Source organism: Protomyctophum parallelum (genome assembly GCF_964188405.1).
Source record: "Protomyctophum parallelum genome assembly, chromosome: 6".
NCBI classification, from domain to species: domain Eukaryota; kingdom Metazoa; phylum Chordata; class Actinopteri; order Myctophiformes; family Myctophidae; genus Protomyctophum; species Protomyctophum parallelum.
The window spans coordinates 34,871,097-34,894,191 of NC_139701.1; the positions used below are offsets into that span (position 1 = coordinate 34,871,097).

The following is a 23,095-nucleotide window of genomic DNA, read 5'->3' on the forward strand; positions in this document are numbered from 1 at the left end:
GACAGATAGGCCTATATTGGCAAACAGGCAAGTTGGTGTTGTAGGGCAGGCCTATGGAGTTCATCATGGTATTGGGAGGTATTCCCTTTGAAGATCAGACCACTAGACACAAGGGAAGACCAGAATTCATCTAGGGAAGCGGATGTCCACATCTGCTGCAGGCACGCTGGTGAGTAATGAGGCCTGCTTTTGACCGGCAAACTGCCACAACGGCTGCAGGGAAACGAGTGCTCTTATGGTTGTGCTGCATTCCAGTTTGGAAAGACAATCTAAGCGCAGGCCAGCACTCAATCTGTCTCAGGTACCCAATTTATATTTAGACAAAAACAGAAAGATAAGATGAGGAATTATCATTGTTGCACAATAATAATAGGAAAGGAGTTTTGACCAGATGAAGAGCCTTGGCTCGAAACGTTGTCAATAAATTTATCTTTTGGAGCATCTCTTTTCCTATGTCACTTTTTGAACCCAGCACCTCCACTAAGTGATGTGTGTATTTTACTATAGTTTCTGTACAATAATAATAGCCTATTAAGAAATAAGAATACATTATGACAAAGAAATATACTTTGGAATACCACAATGTAAAAGTTGATTTAGAAATAAATGCAAAAAGCTCTGTGGGGCCATTGATAAACAGGTAACGGGCCTCATGAATGCAACTGTGAGCGTAATATACAACCAGGCCTGTAGAGGGCAGACTTGACCCGCTTGATTCAGTTGATTGGGGACACTCCTCAGACTCGGAGATCAGACAGAAACTATTTAAAAGTTAATATTAATATGTAGTTGATGATGCACGAACTAAACATATGCTTTTGTTGGCTTATTGTTGCTATGCTTCATTCGCTAAAGGAATTAGGACGGCAACTCTTAGAAGAGGATTAAATATAGAATATAAATCAAAACCGCCCAAAAATCTAATCGATAAGAAGAACGGATCACAGTGTTGTAGAATTTATAGAACTACTAGGCTAGCTGGTGGCTGGATTTGATTTCAAGGCGTGGCTTCGCTTCTGGCTTGTTTTCTAGCTCTGCTTCTCTGGGATACCCGTTTCTTTATTAAGGTGGGCAACTGGCTGCTAAACATCTGCATGGAAGCCAAACGTATTAACTAGGTAGCTGAGTTATTATCATCCTGGTCCCTAGCTTGTCCTTGAAGGCATACATTCATATGGACGGGCGCGCGCACTTCGTGAGGTAAGATTGTGTTTTGTTTGTATACTGCAAACGTTACTATTACGTTTCTGTATTTGTTGTAATGCTGTCTCAGGTTTCTGTCAACTCGAACTATTACTGCGATGCGGTGCCGCAGCCAAAAACATTGAAAAGTTCACTTTAAGTGGAGTAACTTAGATAACAGAAGTGTGTACAAACTTGTACACCAATAAACTAGTGTCTTCACACCAGTTTTTCCAGTGAAAGAACGTGTGGCATCATGTTCTGGCTCCAACGTCCCCGTTGACTGGAAAATCGCGAGGAATTATGTAAAAGTTCATACCAAACATGTCACTGATGTCAGCGGCATGAACTGATCCTACAGGATATTAACCATGATCCCATAGCATAGATTAGAATATAGGTCCTTGCTTGTTTGAGCACCTCGTGTAAAAAAAAGTTTTTCATTTACCTTGGTCAAACTCAATGGAGCTTTTGTGGGTTTAGGGCACGACTCCAACTTCCTTTTAACCACTTGAACCCGAGCATCCCTTGGCTTTTGGGGCGAACATTCTGCAATAATTTAAGCAGGTCTGTAGACTGGGAAACGTAGGCTCCCTCGCCGCCGGTGTATCCGGGACCGCGCTACCCCGGACCTGACCTCAGGGGGACACGGACCCCCCCGGTCAAATAAGGTGGTTATTTGGAATTGCAAATTGCAAACTATCCACTCAACGTTTCCACTCCACTCCAGTCCAGTATGACGCTTTAAAATAGTCAAGATGAGTCTATAAGCTATAGGAGATAATTATTTATATTTCACATCATTTGTCAGTCACACAGGAGCAGCACAGGCCACCAAACTTTACATAATCTGTGTTACCTCTCATGTGAACTTTCTGTACTGACCTCAACCCCAGTCCCCAACCCTGAAGGAAAATAGGGTTGATATTTGAGAAACATATTGTAAGTCGAACCTCCATGGTACTATTTGTTACAACAGGTTATTGTTTTGTCAATTCATTCATCCTGTCAGTTTCAAACTTTCTATTATACAGTAACCTATATAAGTTCCCTATTTCTGAGTGAGTTTATTCAATATGAAACAAGATGACCAAATGCAAAACAGAAACATTTCCTGTTAAGGGCTGTGACCAGCTATATAGTATTTATTGATGGACTTAGTAGGTAGTTTGTAGTATAAGGAAGAGTCTACTGACTTTAGTTCAGATGTAAATTGGCCACTGGGACATTTAGTTTGAATTTAATTGAAATATTACATGCAGTTACATCAGTGGCCCTGAGTTGTGTTGGTTGGGTAATGCCTAGCCATGGTTCACATGACGCTCGTACTTCACGAGCATGACAGTCATGTTTCAGGGTAATCATGACAGTCATGTTTCAGGGCTAGGTAATGCCATGAGTTGTCATTTACCAGCATTAGGTGAACACATCCTTTCTCGTATTTCATCTCCAATTTCTAGAGTGAGGCGGGATAGAGAGGGATTGAGGTGTCAGGTGTGTTGTTAAGGTCTACTCTAGTCTAGATCCTCCCACTCTGCCATTGGAGGTGGTGTTCAACTTTCACTCGGAAGGCTTAGTTTCAATGAATTTGAGATCGGTCTATTTCGAAAGCAACAGAGACACTTTGGTCACTCATTTTGTCGTGTGCATTGTCGTTGACAGGGATGCCTCATGTGTGTCCTCTGGCTGTGTTTATTCAGGGTGTCACTAGGACTGCTGAACTGCCCAATATACTGCCATGTATAGTGGCACTTTTCTGGACAGGGAGGTGAGGGAGCACAAACTTCATGCGCGCCACAGGTAGGCAGTGGCACTTGACTATGCATCTCTCTGGTGTTGTACAAATCCTAAGAAAAACTAGCTGATCAGGTGTGAGATTTGACAGGACTAGGCTATGCTTTCATTGTACACACAATGACTATTAAATGGTAAATGGTGTATTTATATAGCGCCTTTATCCAAGTTGCTTTACAGAGATTGTGCATTACATTCACCCATTCACACACCGATGCCGGAGGAAACCATGCAAGGCACCAACCTGGTCCTGCACATCAGGAGCAATTTAGGGGTCCAGCGTCTTGCTTCGACACTAATTCTGGGGGAGCCCGGGTTTGAATTGGGAACCTTGCGGTTCCCATCCGGTCACTACCGTTGAGCCACTGCCGACCCCAACTATTAACATTAAGCCTTGTTTTAGCTGACCATTGCTTATTTCTTTCAATGTGTTGGAAGTCTTATAGCCTACAACTTTACATGCCTGAAATTCAGATTTCATAATCAGGCCCAGAATCACTCTATTGTCTCTCAGTTCCTTGATATTCATTTTAGCTTAAATTACAATTCAAGTATCTGGTTTATACTAATACTCACTGCAGTATGGCATCTCCTTGTTAGCGTGAATGATTTTATTAGTATGAAAATATTAGTTAGATAATTTCTAAGAAGAAAAGGGTTGACAATGTCATTATTGCTGTTGCTGGTCATTGTTTTATTATACAAATCTACATGTAAAAAAAAAAATCAACATTATAGTTATCCATTTATAGATGGAAAGAGGGAGAGAGAGAAAAGGGGAGAGATATGCAGCAAAGGTCATCATGAACAGGACTCGAACACGCGACACTGGCATGCGCCAGGACCACTCGGCCAGCGGGCGCCCGGACCAGTTAGTTATTGACCGGTGTTTACTGTTTACAAGGCCAGTCATGATAGGCTGGGCTGGACCATGTCAATATTTTATCATGTCAGAATTTAATATAAAGAGTAGATATGAGACTCTTTATGTGATCGTTTGGTTATGAGTTTAGTTTACATAGATTAGCCTTTCAGCAGAACTTGTGAATGGCCAATAATATTTTGGGAATATTTGTGTTGACACCCTACTACTTAATGGAAGCCATATTGAATATCTTGTTGTTTGTCACAGTAAAACCCTAGTCTTGTACTGTATTTATTTTCCAGTTCACTGCAAATTAAATCACTCTTAAATTAAGCCACTCAGCTCCACAGAAATGCCTACTGGATGCATGTATAGTCAAGTCAGTAGCACATTGGTATAAATTCTTGTCCCTATAAATTCCAGTTTGATGCAGTCACCTGTCTTCTGTACTGTACATTATAGATACTGACATGGATGGTCTGAATAGTCGCTACTAGCAGATTTGGTGGCTAGACTGCCTACAATCAACAAAAAAAATCCCCAATTTGCCTCGGCTGTACTACAGAGGGCCCTTGGAATTGTAGCCATACTAGCCATACAGGCTAAGCCTGGGCGATAAAAACTGTAATAACGCACAACTAAAAAGACTTACTTCTTTTCAGTGCACCAAATATTACAATTCTTGCCAATAAATATGCAATAAATAATAAATAAGTTAAACAGTGAGCAAAAATACAAATCAAATGCAAAATGTGGTCAGCAAAATAGCTCTCCCAGCTCACCCTACCTCCAAATTCAAACAGCCATCAGGTGACCAGGTGGTGAGACAGGTGAGTGCCATTATTTATAGCCGCTGGAGGTGACCCACAGCCTCTACCCCTCACATATCAATAATTCAATCCAGTGCACAAATACAAATAAACACCCTTTTTGGCTCCTACACTAGCCAATGTAGCCATGCTATATTAGCTGTGGGCTGTGTGAACTAGCTGGCATCATTGTCAATTGAGGTTACTGTGTTGTTATCACCTGGCTCATCTGAGATTCAATTCGAAAGCATGATCAAATAATTGAGAATTAGTTTTTACTAGTCCTTACCCGTTATATTATTGCCCCCCCCCCCCCCCCATAAATATTTAATTGCAGTTCATTTTAACTTGTATAATATATTTGTGTGGGGTTTTTTTTATGAATAAAACAGCACTATAACATGAAACTATTCGTACAAATGCATGGTAGGGAAATATGTTCATGGCAAGGACCACAGCATTTACACTTATTAGACCACAGACCCCCATTTGAAAAGTATGAAGGCCCCCCAGACATGCACCACAGAAACTATGGACAGTCACACAGATACTCCCAAGTGTATTTTGTGAGTCGCACAGATGAAGTTATCGGTGCATTTGTGTCCAAAATGTGCACAATTCTGAGCTCTGGCTTGAGAAAACTCATGGCTTTTGCAACCTGTGATGTTGTGAGCTTGTAGATTAGCTGTTTTCGCCGGAGTGCGCACTTTATCTCCCCAAGCATGTTTTCGTAAGTGTAAGTGGATGGGTAATTGTAATGCACTAATAAATAAATTATTAATCAATAATTTGTAAAATTGAAAAAAGGGCTTCGTTAAGACCTCCATATTATTATGGCCAATGCCTGTGTGAAAAGTGGGAGTGATTGGTGCTGTCAGTGAGGAGCTACGGCAGTGTTTCTGACACACAGACAGACAGACAGACAGTCATTCATTCGGTTGTATGATAAGGAACTGATTAGAGTGTTTTTAGCTCTCCTGGAGGGGACCTTGCGTTTGTCATCCTAGTTAATTGGGACAAGTGGATTTCTCTACATAGGCCACTTGGCCTTGCCATGGATGTAAGGGTGGCACCCTACATATGTCCATGGCAAGGGAGTTATATAATGCAGTGAGTGACTTTGTTTCTCTGTCCTCCATCTGGTACTCTGGTAGTCGAGCCCGCGGCACACTGCCAGACTGGATTACCAGCCAAGGTTCCTGGACTGATGATTAGAGTGCACCTCAGTGACCTCACTTAACACGGTTGTGATTTTTATTATTTTGAATCATACCTTATACCGTATATGATTACACAGGAGTATAATGATGACAAACCCAGGACAAAGTAAATGCGCCCTCCCACCCTGGCAGGCAGGCGGTGACTGACTGTATGATGATTTCACAGGCTGTTAATAACATGGTCAAATAAAATGGTAAATGGTGCATTTACCGGTACTCTATTTCGCACCTTTATCCAAAGCGCATTACAACATGCATTTACATTCACGCATTCACCCGCTGATGGTGGGGGAAACCATGCAAGGCACCAACCTGCTCATCGGGAACAGTTAGGGGTTCCGTGTCTTGGACACTTTGACACTAACACAGGGGGAGTTGGGATCGGACCGGGAACCTTTTCCCAAGCGGCTGCTTTACCTCCTGTCTGAGCCACTGCTGTCCCGGCTGTTGTTTCAAAGAGCATTAGGACTCCCCACAGCCACTATAATCACTATTCATCCTCAGGGCTAATTGGAAGTGACACACCATCAGGTGGCTCAGAGACACATGCTACTGACTGTGGGCGGAGGTGTCAAGAATGATAGCTCTCTCCACACTAAATCCATCTGACCACCCCGTTTCTCTCTGGCCACCTCTACGATGGAATAAACCACAGTTAAGCTACAATTAACAAGACTATGCCTCCTCACTGACAGTCGAGGTGAGTTGGAAGTACACAGCAGATTAAGTCCTTTGTTTTGCTGCAGGTTGGCATGGCACCTTAAGAGACGGCAGCAGAAAAGGAAAACTATTTTAATGGGCTAGTGTGTCACTGTGGTAGTGTGCCTTTATGTTGCGTATGCTCATCAAGGAGAGAAGCTGAGGGCTGCATTTTTCTTATCTTCACCGAGTGTGATTCAGAAGCTTAAGATGTCTATCATATCACGTTGTCTAGAACGTATCAGATCAAGAGGCATAGAACGTATCGGATCAAGAGGCTCAGACAAGAGGTATGTGGGTCAGAAATTTGATCTATTTGTAGTGAGATATTAATTAACTTTAAGTTGTATGGTATTTTGGTAGGACTTATTGTCTCCTCCATGCCGAAGGTATGGGGAGAGAGTGTGTTTTGCAATCCGTCCGAGTCTGTGTGTGTGTGTGTGTGTGTGTGTGTCCGTCCGTCTGTGTACAGCTAATCTCCAGCACCGTTAACCCGGTCGATGCCAAATCTTGCACACACACTCCCTGGATGCCAACGATGAACCTCTGCTCCAAATTTTTGAGAACGGCCTGTTGGAGCGCCACCAGGAGGCCGACCTTTGTAAAACACTTTTTTTAATATTACTCCTCCAGATTGCAGCATGCAATTTACGTGAAATCTTTCACAGACTTTTCTACTAGGCTGAGGAATATATCCCACCCTTTTCACAATGGCCTATTATAGCTCCACAAGCCCACAACCTCACCTGCCCTGGTGGAGACCTGTGCCCAGCTGGGCAATTTATCTACCGGTAGTTGTGTCTTGGAATCTCAATGTGTTCTACCGTAGTAGTGCATCCTACATTTTCACTATGAACTTGTCCAAAGATTATAAATTAATTAAAGTCTACAGTTGTCACAGTACTTCTCCTATGGAGATGTTGTATGTATTGAATTGTACTGTACGTGTGTCATGGATGGAGCAGGAGCTGTGGGGTATCTGTCTGCCAGTTTAATTCACAAGAGGTGTCTTAAGAAAACGGCCAATGACAAGCATGTCATGGGATTTTTCTTTTTAAGACGCTTTATCAACTCCTGAGCCAGTTTGTAGTGCCAAGGGACCATGACTGTACACCAGTATGATGTGTGTGTGTGTGTGTGTGTGTGTGTGTGTGTGTGTGTGTGTGTGTGTGTGTGTGTGATAAGACGTATGCAATTGCATTGCTTATGTAATCCTTTTGGCCTCTGTAGCACTTGCACTTTTTTCTAGGGGATCAATGTGAGCGTCACATTGTAGCCTGTTGTTGGAATTGTTTTAAATTCTGACTGAGTTGTAGAATAACTGGTTTTGATTTACTTTGTATTTATTTTTTTTATGGGCAGAAGGAGGGGAAAAAAGAAATGGTCTTAAATTCCACAGGAAGGGCGTGTAAGATATAAGATGCTGGTCCTCACCACAAACACGTCTGAGTCTACTACTTTGTGTTCATGGTGAAACCTTAGGCATACATTTTCATTCCAAGGTATTTTTGGATTCTTTGGAGTTCCCTTACACAGGAAATGGAACATCCTTTTTAGCCTCTCATTGTTTGTTGTTACAAACTGTCTAAAAACTGTCTACTTGCATGAATCCATGAATGCTGCCAATGAGGTAAAGGAGCTAACGGTGGGGATTTTACAGCAGACTCTGCTCTGACACCCCTCCTGCATGTCTTAAAAGCTGCCAGGCTGGCTCAGTAATCATTGCAGAATAAGTACAGTATTTTTCTGTCCCATGACAATTATTACTTATTCCTTGGACAGATTTCAAACAAAATGTATTGTATATCCTTTGATATTTCTGTGACCTTAATTTAAACTATTAATGTCGCCTTCACACCAGGATGTTATAATGTGATTAAAACAAATCCTGCTGCGTACTGTCGAAAGTGTGCTTTGTTTGGCAGGTGTGAAGGCTCATTTGAATTCTGGTGCGCATCAAACAATCTCATTCTAGTTTGCCAAACAATCAGGGGTTTCATTTCGCTTCCAAGTGCACCTGACTTTGATTCACTGCAGGTGGGAATGCAGTCCGCTTCAAATAAAGTAAATGAAGCAAACAATGCGGCAGATGAATGAGGAGTAAACACAGCAGAAGGCATATTTTACAAAGCGCGTTACCGTGGATAGACGTGGTCAAATGAGGACACAACTCAATGAGAGTACTGTACATTGTAAATGTCTGATTCATTTTGCGCTCATGTCTCCACTCTCCGCTGTGCCTCCGCCATGCCTCCGCCATGTGCCCAAAAGAACAGTGCGCGCACACACTCACAGTAACGTCCAGTCCCCGACGACCCACTGCATCCACGTTATCCTCATTTTCCGTCCTAACTATTACTCCAAGTATATTTTTAACACCATATATTTAGTTTATTAATTAAATGAACACATTAATAAAGTTCCTTGCTGTGGTTCCCTGCTGCGGTTTACTTGACACAGTGTGAATGCAAACGCAGCAAATAAAAAATGCAAGAATGATGCAACTTCACCTCCCAGTCGCACAGAGTCTACCGAAGTACAGGTCTGAATGTGACCTTGACTCTCGGGTCGAGCGGACTATATGCTGCATGTGACTCCCCTACTACTCTCTGCTTGGTTCTCGTTTCTCCAATACTACAATACTATCAAAGTCAGAAAAAGTGTGTGATCTGAGCTGTACTTACATTTCCAAACTCTCACAATATGTATCACATTTGAAATGTTACCTGTCTTCCCGGTTCAGATTTATTTTCTCTTTTTAGTTTTTCTTCAGCATCTTCAGTATTACATTTTGTGTTGCTTCCATCGTTAACTGTTTTGTTGTTGGATAAATGACTTGTACATGCTTTCAGCTACACTGAGTACTCTTTCCCTCCTGATCATCATCTCTGCAGGATGGAAGCATCGTGTCTGGAACTAGCTCTAGAAGGCGAGAGGCTGTGTAAGGGTGGTGACTACCGTGCTGCCGTCTCTTTCTTTGAGTCTGCTATCCAAGTTGGAACAGAAGACCTTCAAATCCTCAGTGCCATTTACAGCCAGCTCGGCAATGCCTACTTCCACCTACAGGAGTATGGTAAAGCACTGGAGTACCACCGACATGACCTCACACTTACCAGGTAAACCGTTCCACTACCTTATTTTCACTGGGTAACCTTTCACTTGCTGTAAACAGTCCCACAATACAAGCTTCCTGTCATTAAATGCTTATTTCAGAAAAGGTTCACAACCTTGGTGCAGTTAGCTAAACACTGCCATTGTCATGAGTGACCTTATACAATAAATAGTATCCGCTGACATGATTTACTTTCATTACAAGATAAATAGTGTGTTGTTCACACACACTGTGCATTTTGAGAAATTGTGTTTGTAACTGAGAGTAATCATTGTAATCTGAAACCAGTGCAATGTCATTTTTTTCATATCAATCATAGTTTGTCTTTCCCCCAGGACGATAGGGGATGATGTTGGAGAAGCCAAAGCCAGTGGTAATCTTGGCAACACATTTAAGCTTCTTGGCAGGTTTGATGAAGCAGTAGTTTGTTGCCAAAGACACATGGAAATTACCAGATCCATGTATGATAGGGTGAGTATAATAGAAAATAATCCATGTTAATTAATGTCATTAGTAATGCAATTGGTTTAGGATTAGGATTAGTTTAGGATTATAGGAAGCTATTTTTTAGATGTTCAAATTCAGATAACAGCCATTTGATCAAGCCATGTTCCATATCCTGCAGAGAAGAAGCACATCAGTTCTGTGGTTTCTAGGTTTGTAATCGAGTGCTTTGAGTGAATGTGATGGCATTCAGTCATTTTAACATTCATGCTGAAAGCAATGTGGTAAAAGGTGGAAAAACTAAAAGAAGCACATTAATCTTGCTCTTTTTAAAAGATGGACATGTGGTTAGAAGCCCAATTTGCTTTGATTATGCTTTTACAATTAAATTGATCCTGTGATGTTGTTTTAAATCATACCACAACATGGCATCCAGCCACGGAATAGTTTTGGTACACAGACACACCATGCCTGTGGAACAGCTGCGTATCAGCATCTTGAATAGCTTGCCAGCCCACTTGCAAATGGAGGGTCTGGCGTCAGTGTATTTTAAGTGTATAATTACAATGTTGGTTACTCTTATTCAGTGAAAATCTTATGTGCATGCTGTAGGTTGGACAGGCTCGAGCGCTGTATAATTTCGGGAATGTTTACCACGCCAAGGGAAAGAGCATCTGCTGGATTGGAGCTGAGCCTGGCGAGTTCCCAGAAGAAGCCAGGATCGCTCTGAAGAAAGCCACAGAGTACTATGAGTGAGTTGGTGACGGTGTTTGCGCCAGTTCTAAACATCTGATTTTGATTTGATTTAGGGCTCCAACTATCAATTATTTTCTTAGTGGTTTGTTTGTTAATACATAAAAAAAGATGATATATCAACGAATCAATGCAAAAGCAATCCCATTTTGGACTGAGGCCGATTCTAAAAAAGGCTTCTAAATCCTGCATACTGTACAGAACCCCAAAAGGGGTTTCCGCCCCGGAAGGGTTAAAACACCAAAAGGGGTACACACCCAGAATGGGTTAATTATACACGACTAAATCGATTAGTCTGATCAACCACTTAAGACCAGGGGGGCAGTCAGCCAGATATTTTGTGAAGCCTCATTTGAAATCGGTAGTTCATATAATGGCCTCTTGTGGCGCTGGACTGGACCCAAAAAGCCCCATAGCTCCATAGAGGCCCATGTATTTTGGCCCAACTTCACCTAGACTGTATTACCTTAATAAACATGGCCATGAATACTTTCTTCTTCCAGTCACTAGTTTAAAGTCTAATTTCTAATGTCATAATATTCTTTTTGGAAAATTATGGTCCCATTAATTAAAATAATGACCATAAAGTCGCGTATGTTCTGAGGGGCGTGGCTACCGTTACCGTCTATGATCGGGATTCCCCTCCCACTCAAGAGTCTTCTCCTCCCACTCGAGTCAAAATAAAAACCAACGGAGAAGAAGGGGGGAAGTCCCGCCTCGTTGTCTGGGCAGCCAATGGCCAGCTGGACCCAAACGGAGCCTGCCAATGGCCAGCTGGTCCAAAACGGATCTAGAAAGATGGCGAATTACATGCAAGGGATTTCAGGCTTAATTTTACGTTCATGTTAGACCCGGGGAACGCTTTGTCCATATTTTTTACAGTCTATGCTTAAGACCCATTTTATTTTTCACCAATATATTGGCCATTATTTTATCATTATTATTTTATTATTTTCAAAGGTTTTCAAAAATAACAGATCAACAACCTTATAACTTATTGTGTTTGTGACTTGTTGCAAGCTTGTAGATTGATGGTTAATCAGTGAGCTAGGATTGCATTAATATGTAGCATACTCAATTCACTGCCTTGAAACCAGATTGGAGAGAGCAGAATGGCAGGTGGGCTGGGTGTGATCCACTCAATGTCCTTAACATTAAACATTTTTAATATATAAAGTGCAGGGTGCGATTCAGTCACTCGGTCTGATTTCAAATGGGGGAAATTATTACCCCCAATGCTGGATGGAGCTGTTGGCATTTTTTTATGTTTATTATATAGTTTATAATGCAAACGTTCTGAATATGAACGTATCAAAACTACACGTATCTGTCATAGTAGTTATGTGATAATGTAATAATAGTTGTGTGCTTTGTGTTGGTGCTTCTGAAGAGCAAACCTGACCCTGGTGACGGAGCTGTGTGATAATGCAGCTCAGGGTCGCACATATGGGAACCTGGGTAACACCTTCTACCTGCTTGGGGATTTTGAAAACGCAGTGGCTGCCCACGAAAAGGTTGGTACTACATGTATGTGTTGTCTGTTGCACATCTGCAATGTCAGCTACCGTAATTGGAAAGGAGAGGGAAATGATTACATACTAGCATATTTAAAAATGTACGTGTTTTAGATTATTGTGCCAGTTGAACCACTTTCAACCTGGTGTCCCTATTTTGGACGTCATATTTCAAAGAAATATATTCAAAGCTTTGTGTTCTTTAGCCATTTCTTCACAATAGGCTTCAAAGCTTTGCGTTTTTTAGCCATTTCTTCACACTAGGCTGAAGGTATGCCTAAGTGAGCGGTGCTCTTTGGCCCGGAAAAGTCTTGGAACCCCTGACCTAACCAACACCCATTAAATTGTTGTGTAACCTAGTTATTTTTGCTTAAAGTTACATTACAATAAACCTTTTTAATTTAGCTCTTTTTATCATCTTGTTTTTATCATCATCACTAACATTATCCAGATGCATTTAGTATTTTATCCCCCCCAAAACAAGTGGCTATGTAGGCATTTCTTTCCTTCTTTCTTACCTCAAAATGTTTCTAGTTTATATTGACCATAGTGGTAGACTGTAATGTGCACCCTACTGTTTTCCCTGGTTGGCAGCGCCTGCAGATCGCTAAAGAGTTTGGGGATAAATCTGCTGAGAGGAGGGCCCACTGTAACCTTGGAAATGCATACATCTTTTTGGGCCAGTTTGACAAGGCTGCTCGTCATTACAAGTGAGTTTACAGGACTTCTCCTCTCCCCTTGTGGTAAAGATTGCCAGGTTATTTTTAATGAATAATCAAAGTATTCTGATTGTGGTTCTCAGTTGCAGCATTTCAAAATGTCTGTCCTTTATTACTATCTGTACTATATACACAGACAATACCTCTGTAGTCACTAGTCAGCAGGGAGAGGAAGAAAGACAAAATATCTGATCATGCACTGTCCCCACCCAAAACATTCCTCTGACCTACCTCTACTCTCCCCCTCCCCCTAATTTTGCCCCCTAGGAGGACTCTGCAGCTAGCCAGGCTATTGAAGGACAGGGCAGTGGAAGCCCAGGCCTGTTACAGCCTGGGCAACACCTACACACTACTCCGGGACTATGAGAGGGCCATCGATTACCACCTCAAACACTTGGTCATTGCCCAGGACCTCAAAGACAGGTACATGCCACAGGCCCCTAGTGTTGAACACATTGCACGGTTATCATACCGGTTCCCTATTTTCATTTGAATCCTTTCACTATTCAGTTACTGCACAGTGTATGTATGTAACCCTTTCTGCCTTCATTGTTTGCTTTACCCATACCCAAATTGGGAGTTACTGGCTCATTTCCCATTTCTGTCTATCTGCAGGGTTGGAGAGGGCAGAGCATGCTGGAGTCTCGGAAATGCTCACACTGCCCTGGGGAATCACGAGCAGGCCATGCACTTTGCTGAGAAACATCTGGAAATTGCCAGAGAGGTGATTGTTGACTGTTTATTCATTGCATTCTTTGTATGAGAGCACAATCAGCTGTGCCACAACCCCACCTGGTGGGCATCTGGAGAACAACAGGGAACCGAAAATGAGTGCAAACAGACAAAATAACTACATGCTTTTGTGTTTGTTTTGAATGACATTGAGAAGTGGGGAAAGGTTGAGAGCTAGTCCATGACACACAGAAACTTTCACAATATCGCATTCTTAATCTTGATACAGAAATTATTAGTTTGATTGGTAGTGTTCAGTTGAGTATTTGTGAAAATGTGGCAATAACTTAACATTTCTGGCAAAGTTTTTCATTCTCAAGACTGAGCCTGATTTATAGTTATATGTGCCAAAAGCAGCATAGCTTGTTCATTTGCTATTTACTGTACTGAAAAAAAGAATCACCTGTAAGCAGTGGCACTGACACCAGCAGTGTGTCTAATTTCCTGTGTTGACGTTTCAGTTGCTGTCTTACTCAACATTTCATCATGTCATTGCTCTAGATTGGAGACAAAAGTGGCGAGATGACAGCAACGATGAATCTGTCGGACCTACGACTGGTTGTAAGCCTCAAGTCCAACACCAACAGTCACTTCAACAGTCACTGCAACACCAACACTAACAGCTCTGCTCTGTCGAACCACCGGGGTTACTACCCCCTCTCAGGTAACTGTACAGTGTCATTTCTCAGTGTCGGCTCCCGGGACCAACACCGGTTCAAATGGACACTTAAGGGTCTGTAACTCCAAGAGTGTACAATAGGTTATCTCCAGGACCCCGATCCTCGCAGTAAAATCCAGTGTTAATTTAACTCTTGAGTGGGCCGCAGCTGGTCCCCGGACCTGATGTTGAGAACCAGTGGGTAGGAACACATGTTGAAAAGTAGCAGCAGTATAGTAAAAAGTAGCATTGAATAGTTAGAATTACACCAAATTGGGCAGGTGCATAGAACAAAAATAGCATATGTTGAAGAATAATGCAGTCCTACATACTGCTGTAGCAGTGATGTTCCCCTGACGGAGGTCTGGGTGTGGTGTCTTTGTTTCAGGTGTGGAAAGCCAGTCAGAGGAAGGAGACGGTACAGAAAACGTGGGACCAAGCCCTGACATAAATCCTGCTGTATGTATTCATCCATTCCATATTTAGTATGGAACGACACAATGCACAGTTCTACGCAAGGGATAATGCTTACAATGCAATATTATAAGAGAAATGAATGATGCACAAAATAAATCAAGAACATGTCACGAAGACATGACTAAATTATAAACTCTATTATCCCCACTTATTATTACATGTCAGGGATTAAAAGACAAGCTTTTATTTAGCTTTTTTTTATATTTAAAAAGAGTCCCTTTGCCTGTTTCATATTTCTGTTATTGCCATTATGAGGCTGATTTAGGGTAAAACATTTGCAAACTTTGTTCGGCTCTACTGGAAGAATAATATATGTACAACTTACTACAGAGTAGTGAGTTACAGTAGCTCTTGTTTGAATCAAAATCGTATTAACATACCGTGTTCAGATGTTCTTTGTTTTTAACATCAAGTTTCGTGTATAACTGATGAACAGGAACAAGATGAAGATGATTTCAACAAATCTCCCAAACATAACTCGATCAAGGCTTCAACCAAACGCTTCCTCTTCCACCGCCTGAAAAGCAAGAAGCAAAAGAACAGCAAATCTCCTTCCAAAGACGAGCAGGAAGACAGCAACACACCTCCATCTCCTGAGCTGGCCAGATCAGCTTCACCTAAGGTACTGTATTTCTTTACCACTTTCAACCTGGAGTCCTATGTTGGGCAAGTCAGACTCATTATAGTCATAGCCAGATTAGCAGATCTACAAGCTCATTACCTGTATATCCAGTGGTATCAATTCAGTAAAAGCTAAGGTATGAGATTTTTGCTGTTATTTGACTCTTTTTGCTATTTTCCTCCATTTTATTTAGCTTATTTGACTTCTTTGACATTTCCAACATTCATCAAGAATACATAGCAGGCAATTGAACGTCGATCCCAGATACAGTTGTACCAGCGCATGCACAACACAAGCCACAACCAACAATAGTCCTTGACACAAAATAGTTTGAGAGCCACTGATTTAGAAGGCATTTGTAGAATCGGCCTCAGGTCTTAATGGGTTAAATGGTGCAAGCAGGCACATGTAGGTCTGAGTAACCTGGACAGGAGTAGTCCAGGTTGTAAATTGTAACCAGGTTTTAACAGTCCACTCTCCCCTTTCTTTATCATGTACGTAGAACAGCGGTTTTCAACTGATTATGAACCAGGAACCACCACCCAGACTAAGAATCAACCTAGGGAGCTTGGAATGAAATATTGAGGGCTTAATTTAATTGGTTAATTTGAGGTGAATTAAATCAAGTTAACAGGCATTATTTAACTAACATAATGCTAGTGGCCCAGAGCAAAAAGATTGAAAACCACTGATCCATTCCTTTCCCACGGTTGCCCATATTATGTTCTCTTAACCTTCCATATTTAACTCACTTGAATTGATTCATTGCAACTTATATATGACGAGCAAGCTGACACATGATTGGTGGTTATATCGCCAAACCAGTCAATCCGGTACACTTTCCCAGGTCATTTAGTAGTGCACTACTACTACTACTTCAACTAGTCGTCGATAAAAACAAATCTTCCAAGTTCCTACATTACTAAATGCATGGTCAGGGACCACATGCAAACCTCTGATGCAGAATGTATCTTTGTTGTCAGACGTCTATCAGTTGTGTAGGGGCACTGACTGTTTCTTCATTCATATAACCCTGCAGGAAATACTTAATATAATATTTTTTATTAAACTTAAAATATATTGAAGAGCACTCTTAATGTTAAAATCTTGCTTCGTTGTTGTGCCCTGGTGGTGCAACTGGTAAGAATTAGAATCTGACACCTTTCTTACTGACACTTTTTTATTTTCATTTTATCAAAGCAGAAATTATTGTATTAAAGCAGAAATACCGATAATTATTTAAAAAATATTTGCATGGCTGTTGTCGTATGATAGATGACAGGTTTGTCTTATATTATATGTGGTAGCTTGTGTGGTGTTTTGCTTTTTTTTTTGCTGTTACTAAAACTGTTTGTTTACCTATTTGCAGACGAGACCGCCAGACACGCTGGGTGAGGATGACTTCTTTGACCTCCTGTCACGTTTCCAGAGCAACAGAATGGAAGACCAAAGGTGCTCCCTATTGAACGGCCAGAGCCACCTCCCTGCCACCCCCTCCCCCTCCTCGACCACCCCACCTGTAGCTGTGAGAAAGTGTGAGTTTAGCCTCCTCTGAATCTGCCTGACCTCGTCTTCTGCCTTCCCCTCATTTTGGAGTAAATGTAAACCTTCTGTCTTTAGACCCTTTCCACACAACGGTTCGGGCTGTTACCCGCACAAGTTTTTAGCCGGCATCAAAGTTTCGAACGTCCACATTGCGGTTATGTTAATTATGCACGTCATCCAGACGAGAGAGGTAGCGCTCGAGATACCAGAGAAAGCAGAAAGCTGTAGTAGTATAGGCTATATTAGAATAGACATGTATGTTGATGTAGCCTATATTGTAAAATATGCATTTAGGATTTTAGGGCCTGGTCTCCTCCAGGGCTGTTGAAGAGGGGCGCAACAACGCAAGCGTGAAAAAAGAAAAGCTAAACCGAATCCAGGTCTGGTGAGTCGCGGTCATGTGCACGTAACAAGCACGCGCACAACAAATTCACAGGACCGCGCTCACGTAAATACGCTTGCGTTGTCTTCTTCGAGCAAAAACGCAGGTCTCATTGAAAATTAACTATAGCCGCGTTTTATCGCTCCCTGTTTGCACGGCCCTTTACACACAACATGACATGAAAGACAATGGAGATGACTTGACAGTGGAGATGGCGTCTTGACATGCAGCAGAGATCGACGGTATAGTTGAAGGTGAATCAATGTAAGGCTTATCTCATGGCCCACGTTTATTATTATTACGTTTATTTTACATCTGTTCTCCGAAAATAGCGCATCTACAAGCTCACGGGCTGCAGATCGGCTATTTTCGGAGAAGAGATTTATAGACATGTGCAAATATAAAATAGCTGTGATACTTATGTAAGTGGTTATGGTGAAATAAACCATTAGCACTTAATGAACAAATGCACAAACAATATTAAAAGCTTCCCTTTACACTACAGGTCAAAAAACACCATTCATTCACATACAATATACACAATATTACACACAAGTAAGACGCGCAAACGCGTGAAGCGAACGCAGCTTGTGTGTGTGTGGTTGTGTGTGCGTGTGTGTGTGTGTGTGTGTGTGTGTGTGTGTGTGTGTGTGTGTGCGCGTGTGCGTGTGCGTGTGCGTGTGTGTGTGTGTGTGTGTGTGTGTGTGTGTGTGTGTGTGTGTGTGTGTGTGTGCTACAGCTGCGCCCTGTGTGTGTGTGTGCTACAGCTGTGCCCTCTGGTGGCGGGCGGGTGGTGTAACAGTGGGACAGACACACACACAGACACACAGACACACACACAGACATTCAGCCCTTGCTGTCATAGTAAGTGGCTCACTGCGTTCGCAATTAATCAATAACCATTAAGCAATTAATACCAGTGAGCTGGCGGTTATGAAAGGCTCGTCGTAAACCTGCATCATTTTAAGTAAAAAAGAACGTTTCATGTTGCTGTAAAAAGCCGGCTGATTATGGACACAGCCATCAGTTGTTTTAGAGATGGAAAGCCTAGTGACGTGAGGTTAGTTTGGAGGGGACTATGGCGTCACTGTTTCAGCAAATGGGCGGCATTCACTGTACACACGAGAGATGACAAAGTAGCGTCTCCGAAGTTTGTCACTCTGGGGGCAGATTTAAAAAAGTGCCCCAAAACGCTGTCTCCGTGTGGCAGAAAGGGCAGATCGGCTAATTACTTGTGCGGGTACGTCCTTGTCTGGACAGCACTTTAGAGGAATCTCACAACATGTTGAGCTTGTAGAAACTTGCCATTTTTGAGAAATGTGGAATATGGCTGCAAGAGCATTGCATGTAGAACATGAGCATTCTTTGAGGTCAAGTAGCACTAAGTGCAAGTTGTCAAATCCCACTCAAATATGATTTTACAGTTACTCCTGTATGATATGAATGCATCATCTGCAGTTGTGCAGCAATATACTTTTAATACTTATGTATATCTTACTGTATTTATTTACTGAATTGTTCATGTTCTAATTTCAAACTTCTTAGTTTTTGTGTCCCTCTGCTCATCTCTTTCCATGTGTGCATAATGTTCCAGATTATACATGAAGTTCATTCGTAATTTCACTCCTGAGTGCTTTCTCCTTGTTGCAGTATTATGTGTGTTCTTGTTGCAAAATAACATTTTCATTGTTTTGTAAAAACTGTGGTAGAAAGGGTAGAAACATTATTTTGTATCATGGCAATGATGTTTCTCTTTGCATTCTGTCTAAGCAATTGTTATTTCTTCTTTTTTTTTTTTTTTTTTAAGATATTTTTTTTGCGGCTTACGCCTTTTTTATTGATTTTTGAAGGGACAGACAGTAGGCTGACAGGAAACGGGAGAGAGATGGGGGGATGACATGCAGTAAAGGCCGTGTCGGGTCCGGGAGTCGAACCCGCGGCACACTGCGACTGGATTACCAGTCCGGTGCCCAGACCGTTACGCTACGGCCTGGGCCCACAATTGTTATTTCTTAAATTGTTTAACTTTCAGTTTGGTTAGTGTTCAATGTCAGGGGACTACGGATGAAATTTAGCATCTTTGTTAATTCCGGTGTATTTACATTGCATTTATTTGTAATGTTAATTAATATGCTTGTCCCGTCAAAATAAAAATAAAAAATAAGTAAAATAATAATTCTGATGAGAGCACTCCCACAGCAGAGCATCAGCGTGGATTTACGAACGCACCATGTGAATAATTTTCTAAAATGTTTAGTTACAAAATATGCCAAGTTGAAGTGGTTAAGTGTAACTCTCTAGTAGTGCCCCCGGCCTAAAGCAAAGGTCTTCAACGTTTTTCAGGCCAAGCTGAGAGAGAGATGAAGCAGGGACCACACCACCACCTATTAGATTCATGTTAAATGTGTGTTTTCAGGCATTTAACAACTTAAACGATAATTGATATCTCTCGTGTGAAGGTATTTTGGGCGGCGAGACGGCGTCCCAGGAACCCGGTCATTTCCTGGAACAGGTGGCCAGCTCCCAGGCCCGTCGGCGGGACGACCAGAGGGCCAGCCTCAGTCATTTTCCTGGTTTGCGACTCAGCATCTCCGAACCGCCTCACACACCGCCCACCTCCAACACAAATCCAGGCAATCCACAAGGTAATTAAAGGCCGGGGGTTTTGAACGCTGTGCCATTAATGTTATCTCCTTTTTTTTTTACATCCATATTTTGGCCTTCCAGGCCCTTCCTCCAACACAGATCCTCCATCCCTCTGCCAGCGTCTCGAGGCCGACTCTGAGCACCCAGATGGGGATGATGTCTTCTTTGATATGCTTCTCAAGTGCCAGGTAATGTCCTACATCAAGACTGAGTGTCTCTTAGTAAAGGCCCCGTTTAGACTGGTAGCCAAATCCAGCCTAAATGTAATCGGATTTATGACATTTCCAGATTGGAATATGATTTGTTTTATGAAGTGTGGACAGAAAAGTCACATGGAATCCGATTTGAACAAATCCGACTTGAGCCTCATTCAGAGGTGGTTTCAAAATGTAATTTCTAAAGATGCATCTCAGTCTGAACGCTCTAACCACCCTTTATTAAACTGTCCAAGACGTAACTTGCAGAGCAACCCGAGCGCCACTGGCGTCATTAGTGATAATTGATTTAGATTTACGAGAGCGCAAGGGGTAATCATAATGAAAATAAAACAATATTGCAGCATAAGTATTAAATAACTGGCTAAATGATACGTTGTAGAGGTTGTTGGATACAAAACTAAAATGTGAAAACTGAGCATTTTTTGTAGTACCGGTATTTTCTTTATTCCTGAGGAGAAAACGATCACTCTTATCGGGAAAAATTTATTGTTCCATCTTTAACATAGAATATGTACAGACATCTAAGTCCCCAGCATGTTCATTGAGGCTGCTTCTTATCGCTCATACTTCTTTCCCTCTTTCAGAGCTCCAGACTAGATGACCAGCGATGTGCTGCTCCACCTCCTCCCACTAGGGGTCCCACAGTCCCAGATGAGGACTTTTTCAACCTGATCCTGCGCTCACAGGCCAGTAGGATAGAAGAGCAGAGGGTGCCACTGCAGCCTGGCTCCACTCAGTCCAAACCAGACTGACCTGGCACATCTCTTTGACATCCATCCAGTGTTCCTGTTCTTCCAAAAGCTCTACCATCGTTTATGTCCTGACATACATTACATGTCACTCAGCTTACATCTACTACTGATGCCTTTCAGGGATGCTATGAAGGATACGGTCCGGAGCCTTTGGTGTAATGGACATTTAGACTATATAATCAAAAGAAATCTCACTTAATTTATGTAGTAGCCTTTGTTTTGTTTTCTCAGCACCACTAAGGCCTCTACTCTTAACTATGCAAGTTAAATTATGCCACTCCGATCAACCACCAAACCTAGAGGATGTAGTTTGTTTTTCTTTGGGTTTCATTCTGTATCCTGAGATCAGAAGTGATGGCAAATATTTATAATCACAACCAGGGTGAAGATTAAACCACAGCCTTTCAGGAAGTACCCAAGTGCATCCTTCAAATCAAAAGGAAGGACATGTTCATTGCTTCTCTAGGAAATTAAATTTGAGACCCAGCTTCCACTCCTTGGATTTGTTTTGCGGTCGATTTCTTTTGAAGAAAATACCATATACAATTATGTAGACACAAATGTGCAATGAATTGTTCAAAGGGGCTTGGCCTTTTTGACCAGCTCAAACCCTCGAGGATTTTTGAATTAAAAATGTGAGGGAGAAAATGTCTTTTTATATTCACTACTTCTGAAAGAAATAAAACTCAATTTATGTGGAAAAACTGCAATGTTTAACATTGTGCATTTTATTCAACCTTGATTTATGGATACAGTAGGATTTCTCCTGTTCGAAAGGCAACACTGCAGTCTTAGTGGCTGGGTAGCAAGCCATATTGCTGACTGTAGCAAAGTGTCATGTGATTCTTTGCCAGCCTAACTACACCCAGCTAGATTATAGATGTACTGTGACCAGATTTGACTGAGGGACTGCCATTGGATCTTTTTAAATTCGTTTTCATGTTTCATGAAAGCATGGAATCATGGCTTCAAATTGACATTGGTTCAATTTGAGATATGATGTATGTCTTAGAGAAAACAGGCTTGAAAGGTTCACTTCTGTGGACTAACATTACACCTAGCTACATCTTTAAGCATTTATTTCAGACATGCTCTAGTATGTGAAGTCTGCCTGTGTTAACTCATTTTGGATTAAAAAAATAATAATTTCAGTTTTTCTCCTGTACAGAATGGCATCCTCATGTAGACCCAAACCAATGGCCCAGATTTAGAATATAAAAATCCAAGAGAAGTGCAATACAAGTACAATAAATTAGTGATAATTTATTGCACATAATTTATTGCACTTCGACCTTACTTCTTTTTTAATTACACAGCTTTATTGGAGCTTAAAATCTGAAACAGTTCATGCTTCAATAGGCTTTCGGTATTCACATTCAAACAGGTATTATGTTGCTTAGTCAATAGTCTGTGAACACAGGCCTTTCTTTAAAGTGCGTGCAGATGAGTATACAGTACATGTAAAACAGAAATTCTTCAGAAGGAGAGCCAAGGTTCAGGCACATGAAATGAAAGAAGCCTTGTACTCAAATCTTCACCGAGCCTATCTGGAGGAGCAGCAGAAGTTGAAAGGAAAAGTTCAAGCAGACGAGATGCTTAAAAGCCTGGACGACTATCCATGAATTACAAACGGAACTTGCTGGAGTTGAACGGGATGATTTTAAATGCCACTGAAGCCAAAGCAACGTGGATTGGAGTCACAAGGGAGACGGCTGATAACAAAAGACAAATGTATGAACTGGAGATTCAGAAGAAACAATGTGGACAAACTGGACAGGCTCAACTCTGAGACTCGCGATCTTCACAACATTGGACATGCTGAATGAATGGAAGCTTAAGGAGAAGACAAAACCATGCAGTGTATATCTTTCTGCACAACACATGTATCTAGAGGTGGTGTTTGAGGAGCATCATGGAGACTATACTGATGCTTGTGAGAGGAATATATCAGA

At 41.7% G+C, this 23,095-nt stretch overlaps 1 protein-coding gene across 2 annotated transcripts; it reads left to right on the forward strand.

The window, feature by feature from the left end:
- The first annotated feature begins 1,062 nt into the window (after positions 1 to 1,062).
- LOC310860185 (G-protein-signaling modulator 2-like) lies at positions 1,063 to 22,039 on the forward strand. 2 transcript variants are annotated; one of them, XM_083766978.1, is made up of 15 exons: positions 1,063 to 1,200; positions 9,464 to 9,685; positions 10,017 to 10,152; positions 10,738 to 10,877; positions 12,269 to 12,392; positions 12,987 to 13,102; positions 13,379 to 13,534; positions 13,727 to 13,835; positions 14,345 to 14,507; positions 14,890 to 14,960; positions 15,415 to 15,600; positions 16,970 to 17,135; positions 19,987 to 20,172; positions 20,255 to 20,361; positions 20,976 to 22,039. In XM_083766978.1, the coding sequence occupies exons 1-15, from the start codon at positions 1,175 to 1,177 to the stop codon at positions 21,141 to 21,143; spliced, it is 2,076 nt and encodes a 691-aa protein (XP_083623104.1). In that variant the 5' UTR covers positions 1,063 to 1,174; the 3' UTR covers positions 21,144 to 22,039. The 2 variants fall into 2 exon arrangements, with proteins under 2 accessions (XP_083623104.1, XP_083623105.1); XM_083766979.1 differs by having other exon boundaries at positions 20,273 to 20,361.
- Positions 22,040 to 23,095: the final 1,056 nt, after the last annotated feature.

What these genes read in the sequence shown, in the direction of transcription:
- LOC310860185 (XM_083766978.1), top strand. Translation starts at nt 1,175, where the DNA reads ATGGACGGGCGCGCGCACTTCGTGAG. An exon ending in CATGACCTCACACTTACCAG is followed by an intron (nt 9,686 to 10,016) that starts GTAAACCGTTCC and finishes TCTTTCCCCCAG; the next exon opens with GACGATAGGGGATGATGTTG. An exon ending in AAATCCAGGCAATCCACAAG is followed by an intron (nt 20,173 to 20,254) that starts GTAATTAAAGGC and finishes TTGGCCTTCCAG; the next exon opens with GCCCTTCCTCCAACACAGAT.